Source organism: Sphaerodactylus townsendi, linkage group LG07, assembly GCF_021028975.2.
Source record: "Sphaerodactylus townsendi isolate TG3544 linkage group LG07, MPM_Stown_v2.3, whole genome shotgun sequence".
Taxonomy (NCBI): Eukaryota; Metazoa; Chordata; class Lepidosauria; order Squamata; family Sphaerodactylidae; genus Sphaerodactylus; species Sphaerodactylus townsendi.
In genome coordinates, this window is record NC_059431.1 from 76,280,230 (window position 1) to 76,307,151 (window position 26,922).

The 26,922-nt window shown below is 41.0% G+C and overlaps 1 protein-coding gene across 2 annotated transcripts; it reads left to right on the forward strand.

The window, feature by feature from the left end:
* The first annotated feature begins 1,681 nt into the window (after window positions 1-1,681).
* On the forward strand, window positions 1,682-11,849 carry ZFAND5 (zinc finger AN1-type containing 5). 2 transcript variants are annotated; one of them, XM_048503536.1, is made up of 6 exons: window positions 1,682-2,148; window positions 6,292-6,449; window positions 6,922-7,033; window positions 7,391-7,494; window positions 9,887-10,012; window positions 10,221-11,849. In XM_048503536.1, the coding sequence occupies exons 2-6, from the start codon at window positions 6,299-6,301 to the stop codon at window positions 10,367-10,369; spliced, it is 642 nt and encodes a 213-aa protein (XP_048359493.1). In that variant the 5' UTR covers window positions 1,682-2,148; window positions 6,292-6,298; the 3' UTR covers window positions 10,370-11,849. The 2 variants fall into 2 exon arrangements, with proteins under 2 accessions (XP_048359493.1, XP_048359494.1); XM_048503537.1 differs by having other exon boundaries at window positions 1,685-2,148; window positions 7,394-7,494.
* The last annotated feature ends 15,073 nt before the right edge of the window (window positions 11,850-26,922 follow it).

Here is a 26,922-nt window from a genome sequence, read left to right on the forward strand (position 1 = left end):
TAGAAATTATTGGTCTAAATGGCAAGTGAGAAAATAAGCCTGTGTGGCTACATCTGTTTAAAGAACAATTTCACTCATTTACCTAACTATAACCATTACGCTTATTAACCAGACAGAGAGCACTGTTTTACTTATAAACACTATTCATGTTTAAGATAAACAGCTGTTTATTTTAGAAGAATCCCCTTTTATCTCAGATTCAGCCCCATCCACTGACCACTCTGTCAATCTTCCATATATACATCTGTCATCCAATTATTTGGATCTAACCATTAGAGAGCCATTGGTAGCAGCAAAAATAAGGATGGCAAGGAGGTAGTATTAACAGACATCACCTCAGAACATTACAGGGAGGAACCTTTACAGAGACTGAAGTAGTGTCGGCCACATACAGATAGAAAAATGTTACATGATTTCTGATTCCAATTAAATCAGTCATAACTCCAAATTTGCAAAGGAGAATAACAGTGTATTGTCGAAGGCTTTCACGGCCAGAATCACTTGGGTGCTGTGTGGTTTCCGGGCTGTATGGCTGTGTTCTAGCAGCATTCTCTCCTGACGTTTCGCCTGCATCTGTGGCTGGCATCTTCAGAGGATCTGAAGATGCCAGCCACAGATGCAGGTGAAACGTCAGGAGAGGATGCTACTAGAACACGGCCATACAGCCCGGAAACCACACAGCACCCAAACGAGAATAACAGTATTACAGTGGAATAATAAGAGCAAATAAGATGCTATCTACTTTAAAATGGAAAATGAATCCTTGTGAGCATTATTCATAACATTCAACTTCTGATAAATACAATAGTTTGAGGCCTACGAAAATCTTTCTCTCTGAAGACCTGGCTGGCACAGAATAAAATTTAAATGAAGAATAAACTTGAAAGGGAGCCATTTTCTGCACACCATGAATAACACAGATGAACAGCACAAACATGGGATTTTGCATATTTCCGAGGTAATGTGTACAGCTTCTATGTTCAGAAGTTACACGGTAGCTGCTTCCTATGAACGTCCAACCCTCATTAAAACCAGTAAACACCGATTCAGCTTCCTGAAAATTCACGTCAGTGCTTATGTGACCTTATCTGAAATAATCCCAGAGCAGTAGCCCGTGATACTGTTTTTCAGCAAAGCTAAGCAGGAGTCCTATGGATACCATCACTATACCGTAACAAGTTTCGCCGGAACACATCTCGGTATATGGCGCTGAGAAGACCCTGTGGCGGCGAAAAAAGTTCCCGTTCCTCGAAAGCCAAGATAGACCTACAGGCACATCTGAATAAACATTACAGAGTTAGTCTGACCAAGCCTTCCAGTTAACTTTCGCCTGGGAAAGAAAGTGAGGCATAAACAGAAGGAAAAACGCACAGTCGAGAAGGGGTCCAGGCTTCCCTCCTCCCGTCCCTCCTCCTTCTTCTCCCCCCCGCCCGCCTGCCTGCCTTCAATGCTCTCTGCCAGCATTTGCTTCCCCCTCCCTCGCTCGTACTTTGTTAGGGCGGGGAAGTGAGGGAGAAAGTGACGTCGACGATCACTCTAACTATGAGCCACGCGCTTGCGCCGTCACCATTGCCAACGTTCCCCCGAGTTCTCTTTCCCACCGTGAGGGGAAGGGGGAGCGAAACGATGACGTATCGGGCTGTCCTTCCTTCTTCCTGCCCCTCCCCTTTCCCGCCAGTTGTGAGTAACCCTTATCAGGGTTGAGCGGGTGAGCGTGCGCGTGCACGCCTGCCGCGCCACTGGGCCTCTCTGCCACACTCGCAGCGTCTCGGTCGGCGCGCGCGCTCGCAGTCTACCCAGGCGGCGGTTCGCGCGCGAGAAGCCGCCTAATTCCACCAGGCCCCGAAGACTCGTGGCGGCAGCAGCAGCAGTGACGCCGCCATTATTACCCGCGCGCGCGGCAAGGAACCATCTTCCCCTTCGCTTCACCCCCTTCCTCCCCCTCCCGCGGCGTGGTCTGGCCCAGTGCGCGAGCACCTCCTCCTCCTCTCACTGCTGTTGGAACAAAGGAAGGAAGCGGCGGCCGCGGCTGCAGCAGCAGCTCCGGGACTCCCCCCCGCCAGAGCCGGGAGAGCCGCGCCTGCCTCTTTCCTTCTTCGTTATCCTCCTTCACCCCCTTTGCCCTGCAAATAGAAGCCGGACGAGCGGGTAAGTCTTTAGACTGCTTTCAGTTTTTTTCGCCGGTCGCCACCCTTCATAATTTCGAGATGATGGTGGTGATATGTCCCTTGTGGGGTCTTCCCCCTCGTGCAAGCAATGGCGGGAAGAGTCGCGGGTTGGTGGAAGCGATGGAGTCCCGGCTTTTGTGTGGGCCGGCGGAGCTGTTGATGAGGATATAGGCGGAGAGGGAACGCGCCTGTTTCCTCCTTGCCTTCTTCTCTACAGAAAGAAAGACAAAGGGCAGCGGGAGGGTGTGTGGGGGCAGTAATTACTGTTTTCCGCAGTTGCTGGGTTGTGTACGTTGAAGAGGGAGAAACGAGGCTTCATGAAGGGGATCCGTTGCAAAATAATTAAAACGGAGAGGAAAGGAAACAAAGACTTGGGGCGAGACAGGGAGCTCCTGTCCTCTGCTCCGACTGGGATCCTTTTCTGTCGTCGTCGTCCACTTCACATGGCCCGGGGGAGGGAAGGCTTCGTTGTGCTGACCCGAAGGTGGGGGCACTGTACGGCTTTCCCCAAACTGAATTGGCCTTGCCATGACTCAGTGGTTTCTTTCAAGAGGCCCCGTAGGCCTCAGCGTATGTGTTCGTCAGCTGTGTGTGTGTGTGGGGGGGGGGGTAGTGGAGGAAATCAGTTCCAGCAGGCCCCCCTCCTCTTCCTCTTTGACCGTCTCCCTCTTTTTCCTTTCTCTTCCCCTCCCCAACAGTATTGCAACCAGAGCCCGCCCCGATCATTATTACCGTCTGCCATTTTCTGAACCTATTTCCTTAGCGCCTTTTATGTCCCCGAGTCCTTGGCGCTCTGGTGAGGATGGCTTTTCTCTTCCTCTCGCCCCCTCCCCTTCCCCCCATGCTTTGAGCTGTTGGCAGCGCCTTCTCCTTTGTTTCAGTCTCTTGCTTGGTCTCTCGATTGTGCCAGTGTGAAATGTCAATTTTTTGCTGTTTTATCGGCATGTCTCCACAGAAGGTTTTGAATTTGCTGTTGAAAGCAGTTGTATCACTGTCTTCTCATAAACATAGATCTTAATTCCATTAAGCTGGCCTACTTTTTGCCTTCTAAAAGTACAATATTTAAACTAGTGTGTAGGTTACTCGTTCATTTTAATGCTATAATTGAAGCAGTTTATATAGATTTAGTAGTCTCTTGAGATTTTTGTTTTTGTTTTTTTTGTCCAGTTGGTATACGATAGATACATAGATAGATAGATAGATAGATAGATAGATAGTGTATGTGTAAAATTGTGAATATGTGTGTATATATAAGAGGAAGAGAATGTTAGCTGCTTGTGAAATATGCTTGACATCCACTATTAAGGAAAGGTAAGTAATTTTGGTGTTTTATTGTAGCTTTTTGGTCACTTAAGTGCATTTCATAACAGTTATTGTGAACCAATATTCCTGTTATGCCATCATTACTTTTGTACTATGTTGATGGAGTTTGAACAGTTCTGTATCGCCAAGGTATGAAGTGAAAACAAAGGCATCCTTTGTTTAAATATGTGTAGGACAGCTGAGACCAAAATAGATACTTTAGGAAAACATCTAGTATGTATGATCTGTGCTTAGGAGTGGCAGAGCAGCAGTCATCTAGGCCTTAAGCTAACCTTTGCTGTTTCTACTACTCGTGATAGGGACTGGAATTAAAAGTGGCTGCAAATAGTTAGATTTTACTTGGTTAGCAGCCCAACTGTTGTCTTTTCATAGTGTTAATTCTGTAATGTTAATCAGCATTTCTATTTTTCTGTCAGAATGGGTTTGTATTCTGCTGCTTCAGTTCTGGTACTGTGCAGAGTTGGACAGCCTTTTGCGATATAAATAGAAGCTGATTTCAGAGGCCCCTGTTGACGAGGTTTTGTGTCTGAGCCTCTAGCTCAGCCTGTCACATTGCAGCCTTGTGACAAGCGGAAGCTAATGCAATCACCCATGTGACCTTAGCTTCTGAGAAATAATAAAACAAGCATCACACATGTGATGGTATTATAAGCTAGTGTACTGGAAATCTAAAGATGTAAAGGAGAGGTAGGTTGCTTGAGAAGTTTCATTCTGATCAGTATAGGAGAACTACCTGAAAGCAAAATTCTGTACAAAGTGAAATATGGTTCTTTTCCTTCCTACAGTCCTTTGCAGATGGGGAGGGGCCGAGGCTCAAGAGATAGAGCATCTGCTTGCCAGCAGAAGCCCTTGTGGCTCTGTCACTGACATCTTCTAGTTGAAAGAACTGGGTAGCCTGCGACGAAAGATCCCAGCAGAAGCACTCTATGAGCTGCTGCCAGTCTGGCTAGACAGGGCAAACCTTGATGGGACCAATTATCTGATTCAGTAAAAGGCAGATTTCATGTGTGTTCTTAGGAACTTATTTCTCTCCATAATGACAGTGGTGATATCTCAAGGATTTAATTGCCTCAAAGTAATTATCTCTTGACATTATGAACATTTTAAAAAAATAGAGTACTTTTAGGGTCATTGGTGTACTCATGGTTTTTTATTGGTGACTGTGGGAGAGGGTTTTTTAATTAAGGCACTGTAGGACAAGTCCATCTACAGTTTTAGAAAATGGAGCAGATCTTCTGTTATGTCCACCTTAAGATCTTTAAAGATCTGTAAACATTTTTGAACAGTGAGAGCCATTATTATGCATGGGACCCAATGCAAACTCCCTTGTTTAGAAGTAGGGTAATTTTTAGAGCTGTTCTCAGCTGATATTCTTGTGAATGGGGAGAATCTCTGACTATCCACAGACAAAACATTTAGCATAAAAATTACCTGTTAAAAATGTTTAAGCTTTAGATTTTTGAAAATTGCTTGGTATACGTATGTTGTCCTAACCTTTTTAGAAGATGTGGCTTTTTTGTAAGGGACCATATTATGTTGTGATTCAGCTAAAGCAGTGCCCTGTGGATCCTGTATCAAGTTTTACAAATCAGCCTTAGTTTAATTGCTTAAGAAAGGCAAAGTGTTTAGCACTATATAAACTTTGGCTCTTGGTGTATGCACAAATACAGGGCCTTTTGCAAACATGTGAAATATGTGTGGCCTGCTTTTGATAGTCATACATTTTAATGAGTTATTGTAAAATGAGTAGCTACTGATAGTGAATATGTTAAGCAGGCATCTTTTAGAAAGGCCTGTTCTTCCTGACATTACTGAGCTGAGTTGTTTCGGTTGTGTAGAAATAGCAATTGATTCTGAATACTTGAAGAGTTTGCCTGATGGTTTTAATTAGAGTATTTGATTTACTGCACAAGTTTGCTTAAGACTGTATGAGTTTGGAAAGTATTGCAAGTAAATTTCACTTATCTGAGAATATTGACCAAACTCATTCTGAGCTGTGTGTGTTAAAAATCATTTTATCTATGGAACCTAGGTGTAGCTGCTAGACACTACAGCCTAATTATCTAATGATAAGTCTAGGTAATTATATTTCACAGATATTCATAAGCCTGTTAGTTCTGTGACTTCGAACTTTCTTTAGATAACTGGGGGAAGATCAGATGATACTTCTCTTTTTGATTTTTTAATCACAGACATTCAAGAAGCAGTCTTTTGCCTGCTTATTACTTATTTGCTGGCACAGGAACTGCAAGCCTGATTTGGATGGGTACAGAAGTTGCCTATGTGTTCTGCAGTTCTGTTAATACAAGCATACTTGGTTGAGGATCTGATGAGCATTCTGATCTGGTGGGCAAATGTACATATATTTTAAGAGTATTTGGGTGCACATCCAATTGAAAGCAATGCAGCTTGGGTAGGCTTCTTCTCCACCCAAATATGCATCCAATTTACACCCCATCTCCAATAATTGTATGAGTGTCGGCATATACATTCTGTCTTAAAAGCATCAAAATAATGGAGCTTTGAGAAAATGCCCCCATTTCCCCCTTACTCCAAGCCTACTGTTTCCTTCTCTTATTGACTGACTGGATGAGGGGATTCATAAAGCACAGTTCTTGGTTCCACTAGTCTTGGACAGACAGCTGTAACTTAAAAGCAAAAAAAATCTCAGGAATTTCTATCTTAGGGATCTCTTCTAGCTTGTCTGCACCTAATGTAGAGTGATACTATGCAACACAAGTATTAAAATATTATACTATCATGTTTTAGACCTTAATCAATTTTTAATTTGCTTTTTCAGAATAGAGATGGCTCAGGAGACCAACCAGACCCCAGGGCCCATGCTGTGTAGCACAGGATGTGGATTTTATGGGAATCCTAGAACTAATGGAATGTGTTCAGTCTGCTATAAAGAACACCTTCAACGACAACAAAACAGTGGACGAATCAGTCCAATGGGTATGTCCTAAAGCAAAGTGTGAAATACAATTGTTGTAGTGGTTAGAGTTCCCAGCTGGGATCTGGGAGAATCCGGTTCAGATCCTCCCTCTGGTATTGTAGTTTTTTGGGTGACCTTGAACCATGTGGTCTTTCTCAGCCTAAACTACCTCACAGGTTGTTGAGAGGATAACATTGAGAAGAGAAAAAGATGTAACTTGTTTGGGTGCCCTTTGGGAAGAAAAAGCAGGGTATGAATAAATAAATGCTAGTTGAAAATACTGTAATGTTTGAGAAGTAAATATTTCTGTGGACATAGGCATTATGACCATTCCCAATGCTCAGCCATTTTTGGTTCTTAGTCTTTCTCATTGTACTGCCAATTAGTCTGGAAAATGTGCAGCAGCAACTTGTAATTTTTAACATTTTATAAGTATACCTTTTTTCATATACCTTTTTCTGTGTGTACTTATTCTCCCTTTCTGTTGTGCAGGATCATCAAGTGGTTCCAACAGCCCTACCTCAGACTCTGCATCTGTACAGAGAGCAGAAACTAGTTTAAACAACTGTGAAGGTGCTGCTGGCAGCACATCTGACAAATCAAGGTAAAAACAAGAAAAGGAAAACAATACTGTGATAATGCATTAAGACTGAAAGATAGTTCTAGGAAAACATTTGACATGGCAGTAGAGTGGTTCATGTTAAAGTTAGTAGAGGAAGTAACTGCCAGAATTGGCTATTTCAGCAGTTAAAACATGTTTGTGCCTTTTACAAAGGCAGAATGAATCTAATACCTTAAAAAGTACCACATTTTCCACTTAGGTGTCATAGTTTGCTTCATCAAACTTAATGAGCTCAGTAACAGTTTTCAAAAAAGTTAAAGGTTTTAAAATTTTAGCTTTATAAGTTGTTAGTCTTTCTAACAGCACTAACAAATTTGCTCTCATTTCACTGAATACAAGCAGAAATGTGCCTGTTGCCGCCTTGCCTGTAACACAGCAAATGACAGAAATGAGCATTTCACGAGAGGAGAAAGTAACTCCGAAAACAGAGACAACTGAGCCAGGTATGCTTTTCAAAAATAATTTAGGTGCAGTTAGTTCAGTGGGACCTGGCAGCTCCTAATCTTTAACAAACAAGGAGAAAAAAATTAACACCCCTTTGGATTTTAGCATTAAGACCATAAATCTATTTTAACAACCACTTAAGTTTAAAGTTTCTCTGAACTGTTCATATACTAGCCAGTTCCTCATCAATTAGTACATTAGTGCACTCAGTAGTACATTGAATACTAATGAATGCATTGAATACTAATAACCCAATATTTATGAAATCCACGAAGAATATTTCAGTCCCGTGATGTCCAATGGCTAGTAATATAAGGAATCTGAAGCTATGGCCAGATCTTGCAGATATTAAATCAAAATTCATTTCTCACATTGTGAATATTTGTTATGTTTTTGAAATACTTGTGAAGATTTGAGATGTATTTCTATCCAGAGTTGAAATTCACCCACTATTTCAGTTCTATAATGTGTATTAACTTTCAGTTAGTAAACGTAAAGTGCTTCATACTTGAAATAACTATATATGAGGATGGATTCAAAGGAACCATTGGAACTTGTTAAACTTCCTTTAGTTTTTCTTTAAATGAGATATTAAGACTTAAAAGAGTTACAAACTATTGAAGTCTTAATTGTTTTTGGTAAATTATATTGCTTCAACATTAGGAAAGTTAAAGCTTTATCAGTGTCATAAAGATTAATTCTACAAAGTGGATGATTTGGGTATGAGGCGCAGGGAAATTAGGATAAAGTAAAAAGCTGCCTCAAAAATATACAACAGAGAACTTCTGATAAACAGCTTCATGTATAGTTTGCCTTTTCCTTCCACCTTCAGATAGAAGGAAATTTGAAAGACTGAGGTTCAGTGGAAGAGCCTCTGCTTTGTATGCAGAAGGTCTTGGGTTCAGTTCCTGGCATCTCCGGTCACAAAGGACCAGGCAGTAGCCAGTGTGAAAGACCTCTCCACCTGAGAACCTGGAAAGCAGTTGCCAGTCTGAGCAGACAGCACTGACCTAGATGTGCCAGTAGTCTGATTCAGTATAAGGCATCTTCACCTGTTACAATAAAGGGCAATATTGTGGTGTCTTGAAAGTATGAATAATTTCAATTAATGAAAATGATGTTGCTTCAGCATCCATTATGTATTGTAAAGCCTGATTCTCCAGAGCAGTCAGTTAATGTGTTGCCAGTTGAACCTTTTGCTAACATCTGTGTAGCCTGTTCTAAGTAAATGGGCAATGTTGTAAATCAGGTGAACACTTTAGAGTACATATATTTTTTCTTAACTTGGTTTGCGGGTTTACTAGTAAAATGACTTTAAAACGCCATTAACTAAATAAGAAGTCACGGTAGTTTCTCATGCGTGGTTCTGTGGCAGCTTATCTGAAAATTATGAAAAGGAGGTGAAAACAAGGATAGGATAATGTGATTAAGAAGGATGTACCTATTCTGTTTTTCCTGAGCACCTTAGAATTGCATTAACTGTTAGGAAGCAGAGTTATATCCAAGGTAGTTGAAGCATTAAAAAAAATGGCAACATTATGAAGCCATGAAATGCCAGGTCAGCATCTTTCACTTTCAGTTTTCTCAAACAGTTTATTTCTAGCCATGGAATAAGCAGCCTACAGCCAGTGTTTGGGAATCAGTCTTCCTCTCAAGATTCAAATTAATGAGTGGTGTCTTAGTTTCCTTCTAACGCTACTGTCGTATGGCCAGAGCCAGCACAAGGACCATGCAGGGTCCTTATAAGACTCCCTAATTTTCCCTACTTTCTCTCACACCAGCAGCCATTTCTAACCCTGGAAAAGTTTGTCCTTAGAGTTGCAGGACCTGTTTGGAATAATAGCCGTGCTGCTTGGGAAGCTACAGCGGGGAGCAGGTGAAATTACTTCTTCCATGTCATTGGAATTGTGCTCATGCAACAGGCGAGGTGAAATGATTTTGCCCCTTTCCCAGTGTATGGTTATCACTGCCACAGCTCTGCACATGAAATTTCCTGGGGTATTGGTACCATGTGTGGAGTAATAGTGTAGGGTCAGAAAAAGATGCTGGAGAAAGAGGAAAGCCTGGAAAATCAGTGAATGCAGGATTCAATCAGAATACTTATAACCATGAAATTGTAATTCTTGTTTTAGAGCTGATAAAATAAACGAAGACATCCTTGAGTGTTTGAAGTTATAAAGCAATTGCAATTTGATGTTTTCCTAAGGAATGTAGCTCCTCTTACATTAATTGATTTAAGTCCCAAGATTGGTATATTTAATCTATAGACAAGAGAAAGGGACAAAACTCTGTGTTTGTTATTGCTGTCTTTTTGGAGTTTGTTTTTTATTACACTTTAACTAAACCGCACAAGGCTCTTCTAATCAACTCTCGGGGGTTTGTTTTAAACAGTTGTAACTCAACCCAGCCCTACAGTTACTCAACCTAGTGCATCTCAGAATGAAGAAAAACCACCTGAAATGCCCAAACCAAAGAAGAACAGATGTTTTATGTGTAGAAAGAAGGTTGGTCTTACAGGTATGTGCATTGGACACTATTATCCACGCATATCCAGTCTATGGTAGTTAATGTTTTCCATGCATGATAAACTTTTTTCAGTGCTTGAAAATCAGAGATAGCAAGTGCTTATTTTTCATGGAGTTTTAACTTGCTTGTTTAGACCAATGATCTCTATTGTATCTTCACTTCAGTATCTCAAGGTGACACTATTCTGTTGTTTGCACAGGTTTTGACTGCCGATGTGGAAATCTGTTTTGTGGACTTCACCGTTACTCTGACAAGCACAACTGCCCATATGATTACAAAGCAGAAGCTGCAGCGAAAATCAGGAAAGAGAATCCAGTTGTTGTGGCTGAAAAAATCCAGAGAATATAAACTAACCTGCTTGGTGAAAAGACTGATTTCCTTTCTTTTTATTTTAAAATACCCTAGGAAAACATTAAAGAGCAGATGCATGGCCATTTTCCTTTGATGTTCTCCCGAGTTTTACTTTAGTCTGTCTTATTGATTGATATTTTAGGATGTTGTGGGTGTTACAGGCAGATTTGGATAGATACAGCCCTTTAAGATGTATACATGCCCTCCCCAAAAATGATTTGAAGACCTGCACTGGAAAACTGACATATGCAAAGGACAGAGTTGTCTAGTTCACATGTGCCAAACGGATGCATAAAATCTGCATGTTTGCAGCAGGTTTGCCTTTTGGGAATGTAATTGAGGAATATCATTCTTGGATAGTGCTACATGCCTGTTTGATTAAATGTACACCAGGATAAATGAGTCTACTTGTTAAACTTCGTCCTCTTTAATTTCTACAACTCATAGTTTTGGAGCTGAGCTGCAGAAGAGCCACTTTCTAAATGAGAATCCTTATTCAGGTGCCATAAGCTGCAGTTTAAGGTCACCTACTAAACAATAGCAAGAAATCTTGGAAGGGTGAAATCCTTGGAACTGATGAAAATTGTTTAACTATTAAACTGGCTTCCAGAATTGAAAATTTATTTTCAGAACTTGATGAACTAGTCTACAAAAAACCCCCGTGTCTGCTTTTTACTTGTGTGTAGCTAAATTGTGTAGCACAACACCGTAAGACTTTGTTTTACAGTTTACAAGCAAAAGGCTACGTATGGTTTTTTATAAACTTAACTACAGCAGCTCTGTCAAGTAACATGCATCTGATGAACCTAGGTTGCAAATATATTCAAGCTTTTAATTTTTCATATACATTTTATGTTGAATGTGTTCTGGGTTCAAGAGAATCTTAGTTCCTAATTTTTATAGTTTTCAGATGTAGTGAGATTGCACCATTTTGCATGGAAGAATCATACCCAATATGGCTGCTGTAGACTAAGTGGTACCTGGAACCACTCTGAGGGCTGCTTTATCATTTTAATAGTATTTGGGTGTAGGACTGTAGTGTTCTTGGGTGTATTGCATGGGCTGCATTATCTACAGCATTGTACAATAACAACTCTAGAAAAGGCAGTATACTTCACTGATGCTTGTCTGGTAATATCACTTCTGTGTTATAATGGAAGGTTTTTTGTGATGTATGAAACTTGTGTTTTTATATAAACAAATACAGTTTAGACTAGTGTAGTGGTAATGCCTGTTCTCATCTGTAAATAGTTGTGTATACACAAGGCACTACTTCTGACTTTGATTGCAGTGTTCAGTCTTAGTTTCTTCATTAAAAGCATCAGGTTTTTTGCTTTAAATTTTGTCCTTGGTTGAGTTATTAGAAATACAAATGTGTACAGATAGTTCATATTTATGTACTGCACATAATCATGCTACCCAGCATCTATGCGATATTGTATTATGTAAATAATAAAATCATGTACAGAGGAATATAGTTCCTTTTGTGATGGCTTATTAGATAACCTGGGTTCTGTTTTGTGTGGTAGGAAAAGTGTGAAACTAATTAGGATTGTATTTGGTTTCTAATTTTTGGGTTTATCTGTTTTTAATTGAAGTTTTTGGAGGGGAGGGGTGCCAAGCATCAGTGGATGAACATGTATTCAGATAACCAAAGCCTGACAGCAAGAATGCAAATGACTACCTTACCAGATGGAAGTGGCACAAATAACAGCTTTTAAAAAAAGAAAAACTGGTTTGTTTGGTTTTTTTACTTTTTCTTATGGATCATCATTGCGTTGACATAGTTATTTCTATGCTGGAATTTCTGTAAGCTGTTTCTTTAAATGCTATTCCTGAACCAGACTTGCTGCTGTCCTCAAGTAGTTACTTGAATATGATGTTCAATTAGTTTGTAAACCAACTTGTGCTATACAGCTACTGTAGGTAGATGCAGATCTTTGAAAGAAAACAATTAAAACAGGAATTTGAAAACTGTTACGGTAGCCACTGTTGTACAGTTGAGGATAAATTCTTCTGCAAATTAAGTCATCTTAGACCTGTTGCTGTCCAAATCAGTGTGTACTTAACATTCTTAGTGCTTACGAGATCACTAGTAAGATTTGCTACTTTAATGAAGAGAATGTTCTTTGATGTCTGAGGTGACTATCTGAGGTGAATGACATTGTCATGTGCAACAAGTATGTTACTAATTGAAGCCTATGATCTATATTTAGTGATTTCAGATTCAAGAATACAAGTAGTAGCATTTCAAGTATCTTTAATGCTGTCCATGTGTTTATCTGGCGATGCGCTTGTGAAATATTTAAATGAACAGACATATGCTTGGTTTATACTAGTATCTGACAAAAGTTAATTTTCTCTGGCTAGAGTAATATTGTGTAGTAACTAAGCATCACTGAAGCATGGCTATAACTAGAAGTAACTGCTTAATTAAAATGTCCACAGTTTATCATTATGTTTCAATACAGTGAACGGATTCCTACCGTGAAAAATATTGTGATTTGAATGAAAAAACTGCCATTTTAAAATCCTACTGCAAAGCTATTTTCTAAGATGATCAAGTACCTAACATATGCAAGCCAAGGATGTAGTTGGGATAAGTAGCTTCCAGAAAAGAAAAGCAAATTAGCAATTAAAAGTATACAGGCCTAAAGGCTATTTTTTTTAAAAAAATTGCTATAACGTCAGATTCTTTTTCCTAGAAATGGAAAGAAGCTGGTCACAGCAAACCTTCCTGTCCAAAAAGGAATAGGATGCTATTAATTGTTATTATTGTCTTGCTTAACTGCATGCAGTAAATGCTAGTTTGTATAGAGAGTAAGAAAAAAATGTATACATTTCTGTAAGTTAGATGTCTAAGTATCTACTGTGACTCTTGGGCCCTTATTGTTATTGTTTGGCGTCATTGGCCTTCTGCCTGTTTGCCTGTATCGTATTACTGTAGAATGGAAAGCATCTGTTCTGCTTAGGCACAGACTCATCAAAAGGTCTGTACTTAAATGACTTTCAGTTGTGTTCCAAGGATATGAGCAAACAGCTTGAATAATGTGGCTTGCCAGCTGTATATTTGACACCCGCCTTCACTGAGTTTTTAAAATTGATCTATGAAGGACTTCCTGGGGAGTAGTGAGTGCTCCACTAAGAGGGGAGAATCTTGATCTACTTTGAAGAAGGAAGTTACACCTCTCAAAGACTTGGACCCTGAAGATTGCAACAAATATTGACTCATTGCAAATATTCTTTTGGGGGGCACGATGTAGCTATTGGCACAATTCTACATACCAGTGTTTTCAATCTGGCTATAGGCCTTTGATCATCCTGCTAACATGGTGTTTGCAAAGGGGGGGGGACCATGAGTCCATGTTGATTCTCCTGGATGTCGATTGCTTTTGATACCATCTATCTCAAACTGTTGGCTGGAAAGCTTAGCAGTTGGTATGGCACTCTGGAGCTTATCCAGAGATTTCTTGTTAAAATGCTATTGATATGCAGATGACATGTAAGCCTTTTTCCAAGGAGTAAGTGACAATGGATGTTTAGAAATGATTCCTGGAGACAGTGATACTCTGAATATAAAGCAGTACACTCATTTGGGCTGAAAAGTACCATTTGGAAAATTATCAATCTGTTCTGGATTGAGTTACAAACTTTCTTAAGCAGATTCAAGGATTAGAGAGTGTTAGTACAACCTCTGCTTCAAATGTGTATTCAGTTGTCATTTGCAGTGCACTGCACAATCCCTTTAACTAATTTTTGGGTGGCTTTCCAACTGCATTCCTTGATATGCAAGATGTAGCTACAGTTTATTCATGCTTGTGTCACTTCCTGGTTAAGTGTGTTTTGTATGGGGACTGTCTAACTCAGTGGTGGCGAACCTATGGCACGAGTGCCAGAGGTGGCACTCATAGTCCTCTCTGTGGGCACGCGTACACAGAGTTCATCATGTGGGGGGGCAGAAAATAACCCTTCCACACACACACACCTAGGCTGGCCTGGGCCGCTGGGCACGACACCCCGCGGCGAGCAGGGAGGACTCGGCTGGCAGGCCTGGTGCCTGTGCTCCGGGTGGCTGTTGCCCGAGGGGGGGGGCGGCAGAGGAGGCGGAGATGCTAGAGAGGCACAGAATGGTGCACGCAGGACTTGCTGGAGGCTAGAGCAGGCTGGCCTCTGCTCGAACAGGTGGGGCAGGGGTGGAGGCGCTGGAGCAGCACAGGGCAGAGCAGCGGGTGCACGCAGGACTAAGACCTCAGTATTCAGGTTAAAGTGCCGTGTTGGCACTTCGCGATAAATAAGTGGGTTTTGGGTTACAAAATTGGGCACTTGATCTCAAAAAGGTTCTCCAACATTGGTCTAACTGCAATAAATTCAAAATGCATCAGCAAAACTGCTAACCAGGTTTATAATAGGCAACATGTTCTGATACTGAAGGAACTTAATTTTGAATGCCTTTTGGTCACCAGACTTAGTTTGAGGTGCTGGTGGCCAAGGGACTATGTGAGCCTGGCTGAGCCTTAAGATTGTCCTCTGGGGCCTTTATGTGCCTACACTTAGAAATCAGGCAAGAACTTTATAATGCAGATGTTTGATTTAATTTTATGAAGTTGGGTTTTTTGTTTAGCTTTTTAGTTCTATGGTTTCCTTGCCGTTTTGGTTATAATATTTTTAGTAACTTGAGCTTTTAAATTTTATTTCTGCTCTTTCACCCTGTTCCCTTTAATTCTGTTTTCAATTTATAGTTGACATGGCTTAAAAGTTTTTGAATTGTTGTTATAAAGCTCCTTAATGTTTTTGGTGATGGATAAGGTATATAAATGTTCTGGAACTGTATTTGGGACTGCTGTTTCAGACTATAGTGATAGAATTCCAAGTTCAAAGTGGCAGAATAAACAAATAGATCAAATAATTCTGAAACACATAAATTGCAGGAGTGTCAATACTATAACAGAGTTGCAGGGGGCAGGACTGTGATGTTCTGTTAGAATATCTGTTTATGTTGAGATGTGTCTTTTTTTTTTAGAGAATAAGTCCTTCACACTCAAGCGGAAAAAAGTATCTGCTTTTAAGCATCATCATATATGTACTATGCTACTATAGAATAGCTACTAAGCTGTATCATTCTAGCTGTGTCTGAAGAAGTGAACTGTGACTCACAAAACCTTATACTTTGCCAGAAATTTTGTAAATTTTTAAGGTGCTCTGGACTCCTGCTCTTTTCCATTACTACAGATAGATTAACACAGATACCCATTGTATACTACTATGCCATGATAATTCAAGAATAGACATGGATATTAAAAAATTGAATTATACAAGTTGGGAAAGCGAATTTTTACCGAAGGAGAAATTGAAACAAGAAGTAAAAATGAAGACTAAATACTGCATTATCATTACATGAGGAAAACAGAAATACAAGAGAGATTTTATGGATTGATTTGATTTGTTGGAACTAGAAGAAACAGAAAAGTTTCAAAGACATTTCGAATGTGTCAACATCGGGCCAACTAAAACAAGAGAAAAAAGGGATACCTGGCATTAAGAAAGAAAATGTTGATGTAAGGCAAAAAATACATGAACAAATATATTTTTAAAAAAAATATTTATAAAAAGACTACAGATTTGGAAGGTGTGTAGAAATATTTAACATGTGCCAATGGAAACATTTACATCTGAGCAAGAAGAATTCTAAATCAAGTAGTAACAATACAAGAGATTGATCATGCCTTAAAAAATTCAAGAAGGGCAATGCACCTGCATCCGGTAGGCAGGGCTCAAGCCATTTTGAACTTGGAGTGTCAATGTCAACACCCTGAATTGGAGCAAATTGGGAGCCAGTGTAGTTCCTTAAGGACAGATGTGATGTGTGCCCTGCCAGATGCACTGGCTAGCAGCCTAACTTCCGCATGCTGCACCAGCTCCAGCTTCTGGACCATCTTCAAGGGCAGCTCCATGTAGAGTGCATTCCATCAGTCCAGTCAAGAGGTTACCAGAGCATGTAGTACTGTGGCCAGATCCCCTTTGTCCAAAAACGTGAGGAACTGATGAACCAAACTGAGCTGTTGGAAAGTCCTTGTGGCAATGCCATCACCTGAACTTCAAAGGGCAGTGATGAATCCAGAAGCACCCCTAGATCTTGCACTCCATCCAGAACCAGGTACTCTGTGATCTTATGGACTTGGGAACTCAGAACACATAGAACCTCCATCTTGTCTGGACTCAGCCTCAGTTTGTTATTTCATCCAGCCCATAACTGCAATCGTCTAGCACATGGAGCATCTCCTGAATGATGAAATTAGCTGAGTGTCATCTGCATATTGATGACACTTGACTTTTGAAGATCAAATCCGATTCATCCCAGGCAAATTCAGGAAAGATAATATTAGACATTTATTGAATGCAACGGAATACTCGACAGAGGAGAAGCAAAAACAGCATTTAACAACGTATCTTACTTCTAGTGACAGTCTTAGAAAATAGGAATTGCAGAACAAAATTTTTAAACTGGATATAAAGTATTTATACAAAACAGCAAGCTAGAATTTTAATAAATGGATCTTAAATTGAAAAAAAAAGAAATAGCACAAGGAACATGACAAGGATGACCAATATCATGATTTTTTTTTGTTCTGGCAATGGAAATGCTAACTAGGAAAATGAGACAGGATATAAGGATTTTGGAAATAATAAAGATAAAGAATATAAAATAAGAAGTTATGTGGATGATGTATCAGCAGTAAAATACTTGTGTGAAATATACAATAGAACAAATAAATAGAAATAAATTTAGAACTTATTCTGGATATAAATAGAATAAAAAGAAGACAAAGGTCATGTTATTATCAGCAACTAAAATAGAAGAGAGGAAAGGTAACAGGATACGTTAGTAAAAAAAAAACCCAATAAAATATTTAGGAATATTTGTTACAGGGCAAAATGACAATCACTATGGCAAAGTAATAATTTAAGAGTTTATACAAATAACAAGGAAGATGTTCAAATATGGGAAAAGTCAAATTATGAATATTCTGCCAAAGTTGTGTTTTTATTCCAAACATTACTAGTTTATATAGGTGAAAAGACTTGTTAAAAGGGAAGAGTACACTAAATTTTATATGAAGTGGAAAAAGCCTAGAGTAAAATTTAAAATATTGCAAGATGAAGGTTTAGCTGTATCAAACATTAAATTGAACCATCTGGCACACTAGTCTGGATGTTGGACTGGATTATTAATCCAAATCGAAGGAATGTAAAACTGGAAACAATTGGCATTAAAGATAGAATACATAACTATGGATAGAATACATAACTATGGATTAAGAAGTCACTGAGAACTATTCAAACTCACAATGGAAGATGTATTTTGAGAGATCGTTAAGAATCTGGTTTCAATGCAGAAATACAGTAAATCCACCAGCCTCACTTACTGACATCTCCAGTTGACCTTCACTGTGATAACAGCACAATGAAGAAAATTGAGCATATAACGTATGGGAACATGATGGACAATCTGTAAAAACGAACCCCAAACCTTGGGAAATAATCAAAGATGAAGAAAATAATATTCCATTGTTATATCATCAAATGGCCTCAAAATTGAGAGAATAAATAGTTGAACTGTTGAAAAGGAATACAACTTTTGAACAATTGGTCACTGAAGACTCAAGACATTTATTAAGGAACATTTTTAAAAATGCTATTACAATATGTTATGAAATGGAGCATTTGAAAGATTGCATGATAAAATGGATGTATGCCAGTATGTTAGTTTTCCTTTTGACAGGAGAATACAAGCCATTCCTTTGCCATTTCTAGGAAAGACCTACAAAAACCAGAATCTTGTAGAAGGTGGAAGAGAGTCAGATGGTAAATCCCTCCCAGCCCCACCCCATCGCCATGCCCTGAATAGTAAGATGTTTTCATTGCATACCTATTACAGGGTGTCTTTAAGGCAACAGAGATCCTTTTTCCAGAAGGCTAAAACTGATTCTTGGTAGAAATCCAGGACAGGCAACATAAGACTTCTCAAATGGTTCTTTGCAAGTACTGGTCTCAGTATATGGGGTAAATAATGTAACCCTGTCATGTCAGTGGTGTAAATACTTCTCTCTAACCCTTTGTGTGGTTTACTGTCAATTAGAAGATTCCTAGCAGTTCACACTGAAGTAGGATAATGCCTCTAACCTTTATTTTTTCAAATCGAGAGGTGGAAAGGTATAGAATAAATGTATGGCTAGAACTGGTTCATTGCTTACTGTATTGACCTGCATGCTAGTTAATGTAATTCAATAGTATGTAAAAAAAACCCTACATAAAATATCTAGTAGCTATCACATCAAATAATTAAATAGCATGTTGCATTCCTTCCCCCCCCCCCAAGGGAGGAGGAGGAGGAGTTTGGATTTATATCCTCCCTTTCTCTCCAGTAGGAGACTCAAAGGGGCTTACAATCTCCTTGCCCTTCCCCCCTCACAACAAACACCCTGTGAGGTAGGTGGGGCTGAGAGAGCTCGGAGAAGCTGTGACTAGCTCAAGGTCACCCAGCTGGCATGTGTGGGAGTGTCCAGGCTAATCTGAATTCCCCAGATAAGCCTCCATATCTCAGGCGGCAGAGCTGGAGATCAAACCCTGTTCCTCCAGATTAGATACACGAACTCTTAACCTCCTATGCCACTGCTGCTCCTACGCCACTGGGTGAACTAATCAAAGCTTAGTCTCAAATGCCATGTGGTTACAAAGCTGATGTTAGGGTTTTTTAAAAACAAAATTCTTCCCAGTATGGAATGATTTGCTGTTTCCTGATGTGATGTAACTTTTTTTAATGTCACCTTTTCTAGAGCATATAATTGAGATTGACTAGTTTTATTTTTGTTGGATGTGTAGATGTGGTTATTGAACATCTAGAAGGTAGCCACTGAAATGGCAGGAAACAAATGTTTTTCCATTATGACTAGTGCATTCTATAATTATGAAGGCAACTGCTTTCTAGATGCTTTCCAAAACGGTTGTCTGCATCAGTATTTTCCATGGTTATAATTCCAGGAGGGCATATTGGTGTGTGTTGCAGAAGTAGAACTTCAGATGTACTTCAAAGAATAACATTGTTATTCTCACATATCCTTTCTTAATTAAACTTGTGTTTTACATAATTATATTTCACCCAATTCTTCCTGCATTTCTTGCCCTTCGGGCGCTGTTTTGGTGGTGGTGGTTGTTTTTAATCTCTTCTCTCCCTCTTAAGTAGTGAGCCAATTCGTTGCATATGAAGAAGTGGGCTCTAGTCCAGGAAAACGTGAGCTCAAATAAAACATGCAGCTAGGCCATTTGAGATGTTCAGCGGAGTTTTTAAGTCACCTTCAAATTCTTGGTTATAATTTGTAGGATTTAAATGTGTGATAGCAATTCTGAACAATCAATGAGGAAAATGTCGAAGGCTTTCATGGCCGGAATCACTGGGGTGCTGTGTGGTTTCCGGGCTGTATGGCTGTGTTCTAGCAGCATCCTCTCCTGACGTTTCGCCTGCATCTGTGGCTGGCATCTTCAGATCCTCTGAAGATGCCAGCCACAGATCTGGCAATACTACTAAATTCTGTCCCTTAACCAATACCAACACTTTAAGGAGGAAAATGTTTTCATTCTCGAAGGGCTGAAGTTTGAAAGTTATTTGCTTACATCACTGGAGCCTATGGGTGGTGGGTGGTCTTTATTTAAAAGCATGTGTATGTGTTATTTCTCTGTGTTGGCATAGCAGCAGGACATGAGAGTAATCCCTGGCTGCAGGTCGTTATGAGACTGATACAGTTTTCTCTTCCAAATTTCTGTGTCAAATTCTGCCCATATTAATGCTTTGGTTTCACCTCCTTTTCAGAAGGACCCTCTGTTCAAATAAGCTAGGGCAGTGGTGGCGAACCTATGGCACGGGTGCCAGAGGTGGCACTCAGAGCCCTCTCTGTGGCCACGTGCAAACAGAGTGTCCCCCCCCCACACACACACACATCTAGGCTGGCCTGGGCCACTGGGCTCGATTATTAGCATTAAATCTAAGACCTAGTTTTGGGGAGGTGACCCTGATAAACACTGTTAAACCCCAGTGATTTTCATGTGAAGAACTAAAGCGTGATCCTTTACCTGGGAGTAAGCTAGGTTGCTCGCCATGGGGCTTGCTTCTGAGTAAACCCTCCTAGGGTCATGATTCACCCGTTGGAAGAGTTGCATGGTTGCTTCAAAGCAAAGCCACCAACTACCACGAAGCTTACTCCTGAGTAAAGCATGCCTCAGAGCCAACTTTTTTTTTCTAAACAAAAACCCTAGTATTCAGGTTAAATTGCTGTGTCAGTACTTTGCGATAAACAAGTGGTTTTGGGGTGGCAATTTGGGCACTTGGTCTCAAAAAGGTTCGCCATCACTGAGCGAGGGGATATACAGCTGACCACTACTAGAGGTGTTTGGAGTTTTGAAAGAACATGTGCATGATTTGTGCTTGTTTTAAGCTAGCCAGAGGAAGTATAAAGCCATGGTGTTGTGGCAGCTGTTAATGGCACACATTTATGCAGAAGTAAATCCCAGTGAGTATGTAGGATTTATTTCTAAGACTATATTTCAGAATTGCATACTCTGAACTGTCCTGGATTTGTTATGGGACTGCCCTGCAACCATGGATTGATGTTTTCCAGCGTGACACATTTTCGTTTGTTTTTACAGTTTACAGCAATGATCTCCCTGTCAACATGGTTAGCAGTGTACGAAGGAAAACTGAGTTGTTGTGAAGAGAACAGCAAACCACTTTTGCTCATCCCTTGATTTCATTGCTGGGGTTGCTATGAGGGGCTCTATTGTGACTCCGTGGCACCTTCTTCTTCCCTTGCAGGCTCAAAAGTGACACGACCTGGGTTCTTTTGAAGTTCCTCCTAATCCAGTGAGGCAGAGGAAAGCCAAAGCAGGCTTTCATTTGGGAAAGTGAGCCTTTATCAAAGGAACAAATGGTTGCCAGGAAGTCCATCAGTTCAGCCTATCTGATGGTATCAAATCTGCAGCGTCTTCTCAGTGTCCCTTTGAAACGTTTCTGCTGAAGCAATGCAACAAAGCGACACCTCCTAATTCTTAAATGCGACAATATGCAAAGAAAAGAAATGGGAACCTGCCATCATGCAACCTCTGCATTCGATTTGATAGGGAAGAGATGTAAACATGGTGATTCTTTGCAGTTTCTTTCCCAAGTTGGTGGATCATTTATTTTGCAGGCTGCAAAATAACAGCCAGCAACTGAACTCTGCTCAGCCAAAATCAATGTCTGTCTGCTTTGCAGTGGCGTAACTAGGCAAACTGGAGCCCTGGGCAAAACCTGAGTTTGATGTCCTTCTTCCCGAGGCTGGCCAAGTGTCCAATGCAACAGCGCACCCCCTTAGTAGCTAATAGCCCAGTGGTGTATCTAGGCAAACTGGAGTTTGGTGCCCCCCATGGGCAGCCACCCTCCCCCACTGTGACCAAGCAACGATTTTTTACACCAGGTTGTTTCAAAGTCACCATCACAATATAGAACATGCCCCAACTCACAAATCTGAGCACAGCAATAAGCCATGCCACACAGCAGTAATTTTTTGAAAACATTTTTAAAATGATTTCAAAATGTTTTATTACTGCTTTGAAAACATTTTATGGTGTTGTATCCAGTACCCCCAATTGGGGGAAACCGCATCACTTTCAATGTTTCAAAGGAGAATCTGGGCTCCCTAGTTTAAACAAGTGATGCTGGAATCCATCCCCAAACAGCATCATTTTCAATGGTGGTTAAACTAGGAAGCCCCAGTGATTCTCCTTTTTTACCAATCTATCTTCGCAAGGGGAGAATCTGGGGTTTCCCCTAGTTTTAAACAACATTGGGAAGTGATGCTATTGGGGGTTGATTCTCCCCCCCACCCCTGAAGCAGCATGCATCACTCTGCAATGTTTAAACTGAGGGACCTCTAGATTCTCCTCCTTTAAATCCCATGTCAAAGGCGGGGGGATTTAAAAGGAAAAAATATGGGGAAACTTGGGAGGTAGCCTGCTTCGGTATAGGGGTCCACCATTGTTATGCTAGCAGGCACCAAACTTTCAGGGTATCTTTAGGAGACTCCCCTCAATGATACTTTCACCCAGGTTCTGGTGAAGTTTGGTTCAGGGGTCCAAAGTTATGGGACTTCCAAAGCTGTAGCCACCATCTTCTCTGTTAGCTCCCTATTGGAAACAATGGGATGATGGGGCACCCCATTTTTTGGGAGTCCATAGCTTTGGACCCCCTGGACCAAACTTCACAAAACCTGGGTGGTATCAGTAAGAGATTCTCCTGATGATACCTCCCAGGTTTGGTGAAGTTTGGTTCAGGGGGTCCAAAGGTATCGACCCTCAAAGGTGTAGCCTCGTCTCCTATTAGCTCCCATTGGAAACAATGGGGGATGGGGCACCCCCTTTGGGAGTCCATAACTTTGGACTCCCTGAACCAAACCTCACCATAGCATCAGGAAAGTCTCCCAAAACATCCCAAAATTTTTGGTGCTGCTTGCCTAAACTTCGCCCTCTGCAGGCCAAAAATGGAAAAACCCTGAAAATACAAAAAAATCCCGCAAACAAACCTGCGCCCCCCACAGGGCTGTGCCCAGGGCAACTGCCCACTTTACCCAATGGGAGGAACGCCTCTGCTGCTTTGCATTTGGATTCTTTCACAAGAAGAAGAAAAAGAAGAGTTGGATTTATATTCCCCCCTTTCTCTCCAGTAGGAGACTCAAAGGGGCTTACAAACTCCTTTCCCTTCCCCCCCTCACAACAAACACCCTGTGAGGTAGGTGGGGCTGAGAGAGCTCTGAAGAACTGTGACTAGCCCAAGGTCAGCCAGCTGGCGTGTGTGGGAATGTACAGGCTAATCTGAATTTCCCAGATAAGCCTCCACAGCTCAAGTGGCAGAGCAGGGAATCAAACCTGGTTCCTCCAGATTAGAGTACACATGCTCTTAACCACTTCACCACTCTGGCTCTCTGCAGGATGTACCCTGCAGGATGCTCACCTATAGCTACCCTGAGGAAGGAGGCAGAGCTAACCTCTGCCTTCTAAGTGGTGGAGCTCAGCTCTACAACCCCCCCCCCCCCTGTCATGTTATTCTACCCCTTCATTTCATTGGATTTTTTTTACCATGTCTTTGTACCACAGAAGCATAGTTAAGTGTTCCAATCCATCAGAATGCCACATAAAGCCAGAGTGCAGATGTTTCAGTTTTCTCTCTCTTGTTCTCATGATTTTGTTGCTGCTGTCTGATGTCCCCCCTAGTCATGATGCCTGCAGAATAACATCCTCTGGCTGTTGGGCCTACATTTAGCAACTGGATGCTGCCAGTTTCTGTTTTGGGGTGTGTGTGATTTTCCCTGTTCTATCATTCTGCCAGGGAACTCTACTTGGCAGCTGCAGTAGCTGAAAAGACCAGATGTTTATGTCCTATCCCCAGACCTCAAGGATTTCCTGCCACTGGTGTTAAAAGCAAGTAAGAACCCTGTTAACCAAGGGTGCTGGATCCAGGTGCAGTGCAGTATCCCTGACCTTCTCTGCTTGCAGCAGTGGCAGCTGGCAGGACAGATACAATAGAGGATATTCTATGTACTTCTAAGCTGCCTTACTGACTTTCATGAGGGTAGAAAGGCAGGGTAAAACTTTTGTAAAATAATAAATATTCCCATAAAGAAAGTACACAAGATTGGCTTCAAAGGGATAAATGGTACTAAAGTTGATCACTTTTTCAGCAGTCCCTTTCGTTTGGGATTCTGCTGATGTTTCCAGTATGCACAATACGCAACTGCAGTTAGTTAATTAGTTTTAAAAGTAACATGGTTGCTCAGTTGGTAAACCCCAATTGCATGTGTGTCTTGTGAAACATTTCTGCTTATCGGGGGTGGGGAATGCTACAGTTCTCCAATTTGCCTACTATGCTGTTTTTTTGGGGGGGGCATCTCCCTCAGGAACAGCATTTGGAGAAGAGTAGTGGGCAGTGACAAGTTTCATTCTGCCAATGGACATGCGTTTCATTTGCAGAAATGATTAGCAGGATCCAGCCCACAGGTGAATTTTGAGAGGGAAGGAACCACTTCCCTTTGACCTGAAGCCTGGCTTTGTAGCTGCTGGCTCTCAGGAAATGTTTGTTTCTGAATAAGTGAGCTCTTCTCAGTTGTCTGCACTCCTTTGTTCATACTTTGAGATTTGTTAAAGTCATATTGAAATTAGGGAGAGATTGAAGATAAGTGATGAGAAAGCTAGCCAAAAACCTTGAGGAATGTCAGAGACAAGATTGTTGAAAGAGTGTCTGTATTATTAACAGTCTGATTCATGAAGCAATCATTGCAATAATCACTTTGCACAAATTAGATGAGAAAGTACCAAAAATGTGCTACTTGCATAAATTACAGTTTTTATGCTTTTTCCTTTCCCTTGTGCTCTGCAGTGCTTCAGTCTCCCAGTATGCCCAGGGTGATCTTGCTTTCAGTATTCTGGGAAGATAACTCTCAGGAATGTTTTCATGCTAGATCTCTGTATCTCTTGTTTGGTTTAAATTTATGGATAATTATTTTGCAATTAATTTTATGAATTTGCAGATTGCAAATATCAAGTCAGAAAACATGCATATTGGATAGACTTGTCTGCAAAGCATTACATCCTCTACCTTTACACTGCCCTGTAGCCTTACCTGTTGATCCCACAATGCATTCATCTCATTGTTGACTTATTAGTTGATTTTGTGTCCTCCTCTGTTTTATTGTAAATATCTTGGAGCAGGAGTCTTATAGGCAGATGGTGCTTTGCCATGCCATAACATTCTTACCTGTATTAAAAACTTAAATATGTGGTCTGGATTCTATTCCTTGTTTCCCTTTGAACAGCTTCTCATCAGTTGTGAAGGCAGTCCTCATTCTCAGGCGGCCGGGTCCTTATTTGTCTGAGTGAAAAAACTAGGCTCTGGAAGAATGAGCTGCATTTCAAGGGATTCTCTTTCCAGTGGAGACCAGTGCTATGGAGGTTATGTATGTCACATCTTGCCTTTCCATTTGCCCACACTATCACAGGCAGCTTCTACACACATTTTTGCTTTGTTGATAAGCTAGACATCCCCGCAGTAAGGGAGAGCATCCAGCAGACACTGGGCTGAATTTGTGTATCATTTGTCCCCCCCCCCCTCCCCTTTTCTTCATAGTAAATTTATTTTATCTGAGCCCAGAGGAAACTGGGAGTAGAAGAAGAAGAGTTTAGATTTATATCCCCCCTTTCTCTCCTGTAGGAGACTCAAAGGGGTTGCAATCTCCTTGCCCTTCCCCCCTCACAACAAACACGCTGTGAGGTGGGTGGGCTGAGAGAACTCCGAAAAGCTGTGACTAGCCCAAGGTCACCCAGCTGGCGTGTGTGGGAGTACACAGGCTAATCTGAATTCCCCAGATAAGCCTCCACAGCTCAGGCGGCAGAGCGGGGAATCAAACCCAGTTCCTCCAGATTAGAATACACCTGCTCTTAACCACTTTGCCACTCTGGCTCTCTGCAGGACGTACCCTGCAGGATGCTCACCTATAGCTACCCTGAGGAAGGAGGCAGAGCTAACCTCTGCCTTCTAAGTGGTGGAGCTAGTCGAGTTTAATCTGTGTTGAAATATAGAATTAACTTGAGAAAAAGCAGAAAAACATAAGCAGATTTTAGAAGAGCAATAGTATCCCAAGTTTGGGGAACTTTTGAACTACTAGTAAAATCTCACCAGCATTCAACAATATGTATACCAGATTATTCTGCTGGAAGCCATCCCAATCATTGTATTGTCGAAGGCTTTCACGGGTCGATCATGTTGTGGTATCGGGCTGTATGGTTTGACTTTGTGCTAGCAGCATATTCCCTCTCCTGATCGCTTTCACCTGCATCTGTGGCTGGCATCTTCAGAGGCATCTTCAGAGGATCTTCAGAGGATCTGCATCTGTGGCTGGCATCTTCAGAGGACCTTCAGATCCTCTGAAGATGCCAGCCACAGATGCAGGCGAAACATCAGGAGAGAATGCTGCTAGAACACGGCCATACAGCCCGGAAACCACACAGCACCCATCCCAATCATACTGCTGGTTGGGAATGCACCCTTTGTAGAAGAAGAATTAGTTTTTATACTGTGCTTTTCTCTACCGTTATAGAGTCCTTGGAGAAATTCTGAAGAAGCAAAGGGAGGCTGTGGGTGAGAAGGGGTCTCTTTCCAGTGATTTCACTTGTGAAAGACCTATAGTTGAGGATCAGATTGAAACTTATACCACCAAGACTTGTCCTATATTAGCAGAGAAACTCAGTAATAAACCTGAATCTAATTTGCTCATGCCAGGATTCCACCATTATACTCTTTTTCCTAGGAGCCGTATTTTATTGTGATTTGTACCAGGTAAGTTTTGGAGCATAAAATAAATATTCCAACTTCTACTAGTCTGGGCTTCCTTATCTTTTTATTATTATGACCAGGCCCAAATCTATTTATGTATAAGTTATTTCTTTTTTTTTCTTTGGATAATTAGTGGCTT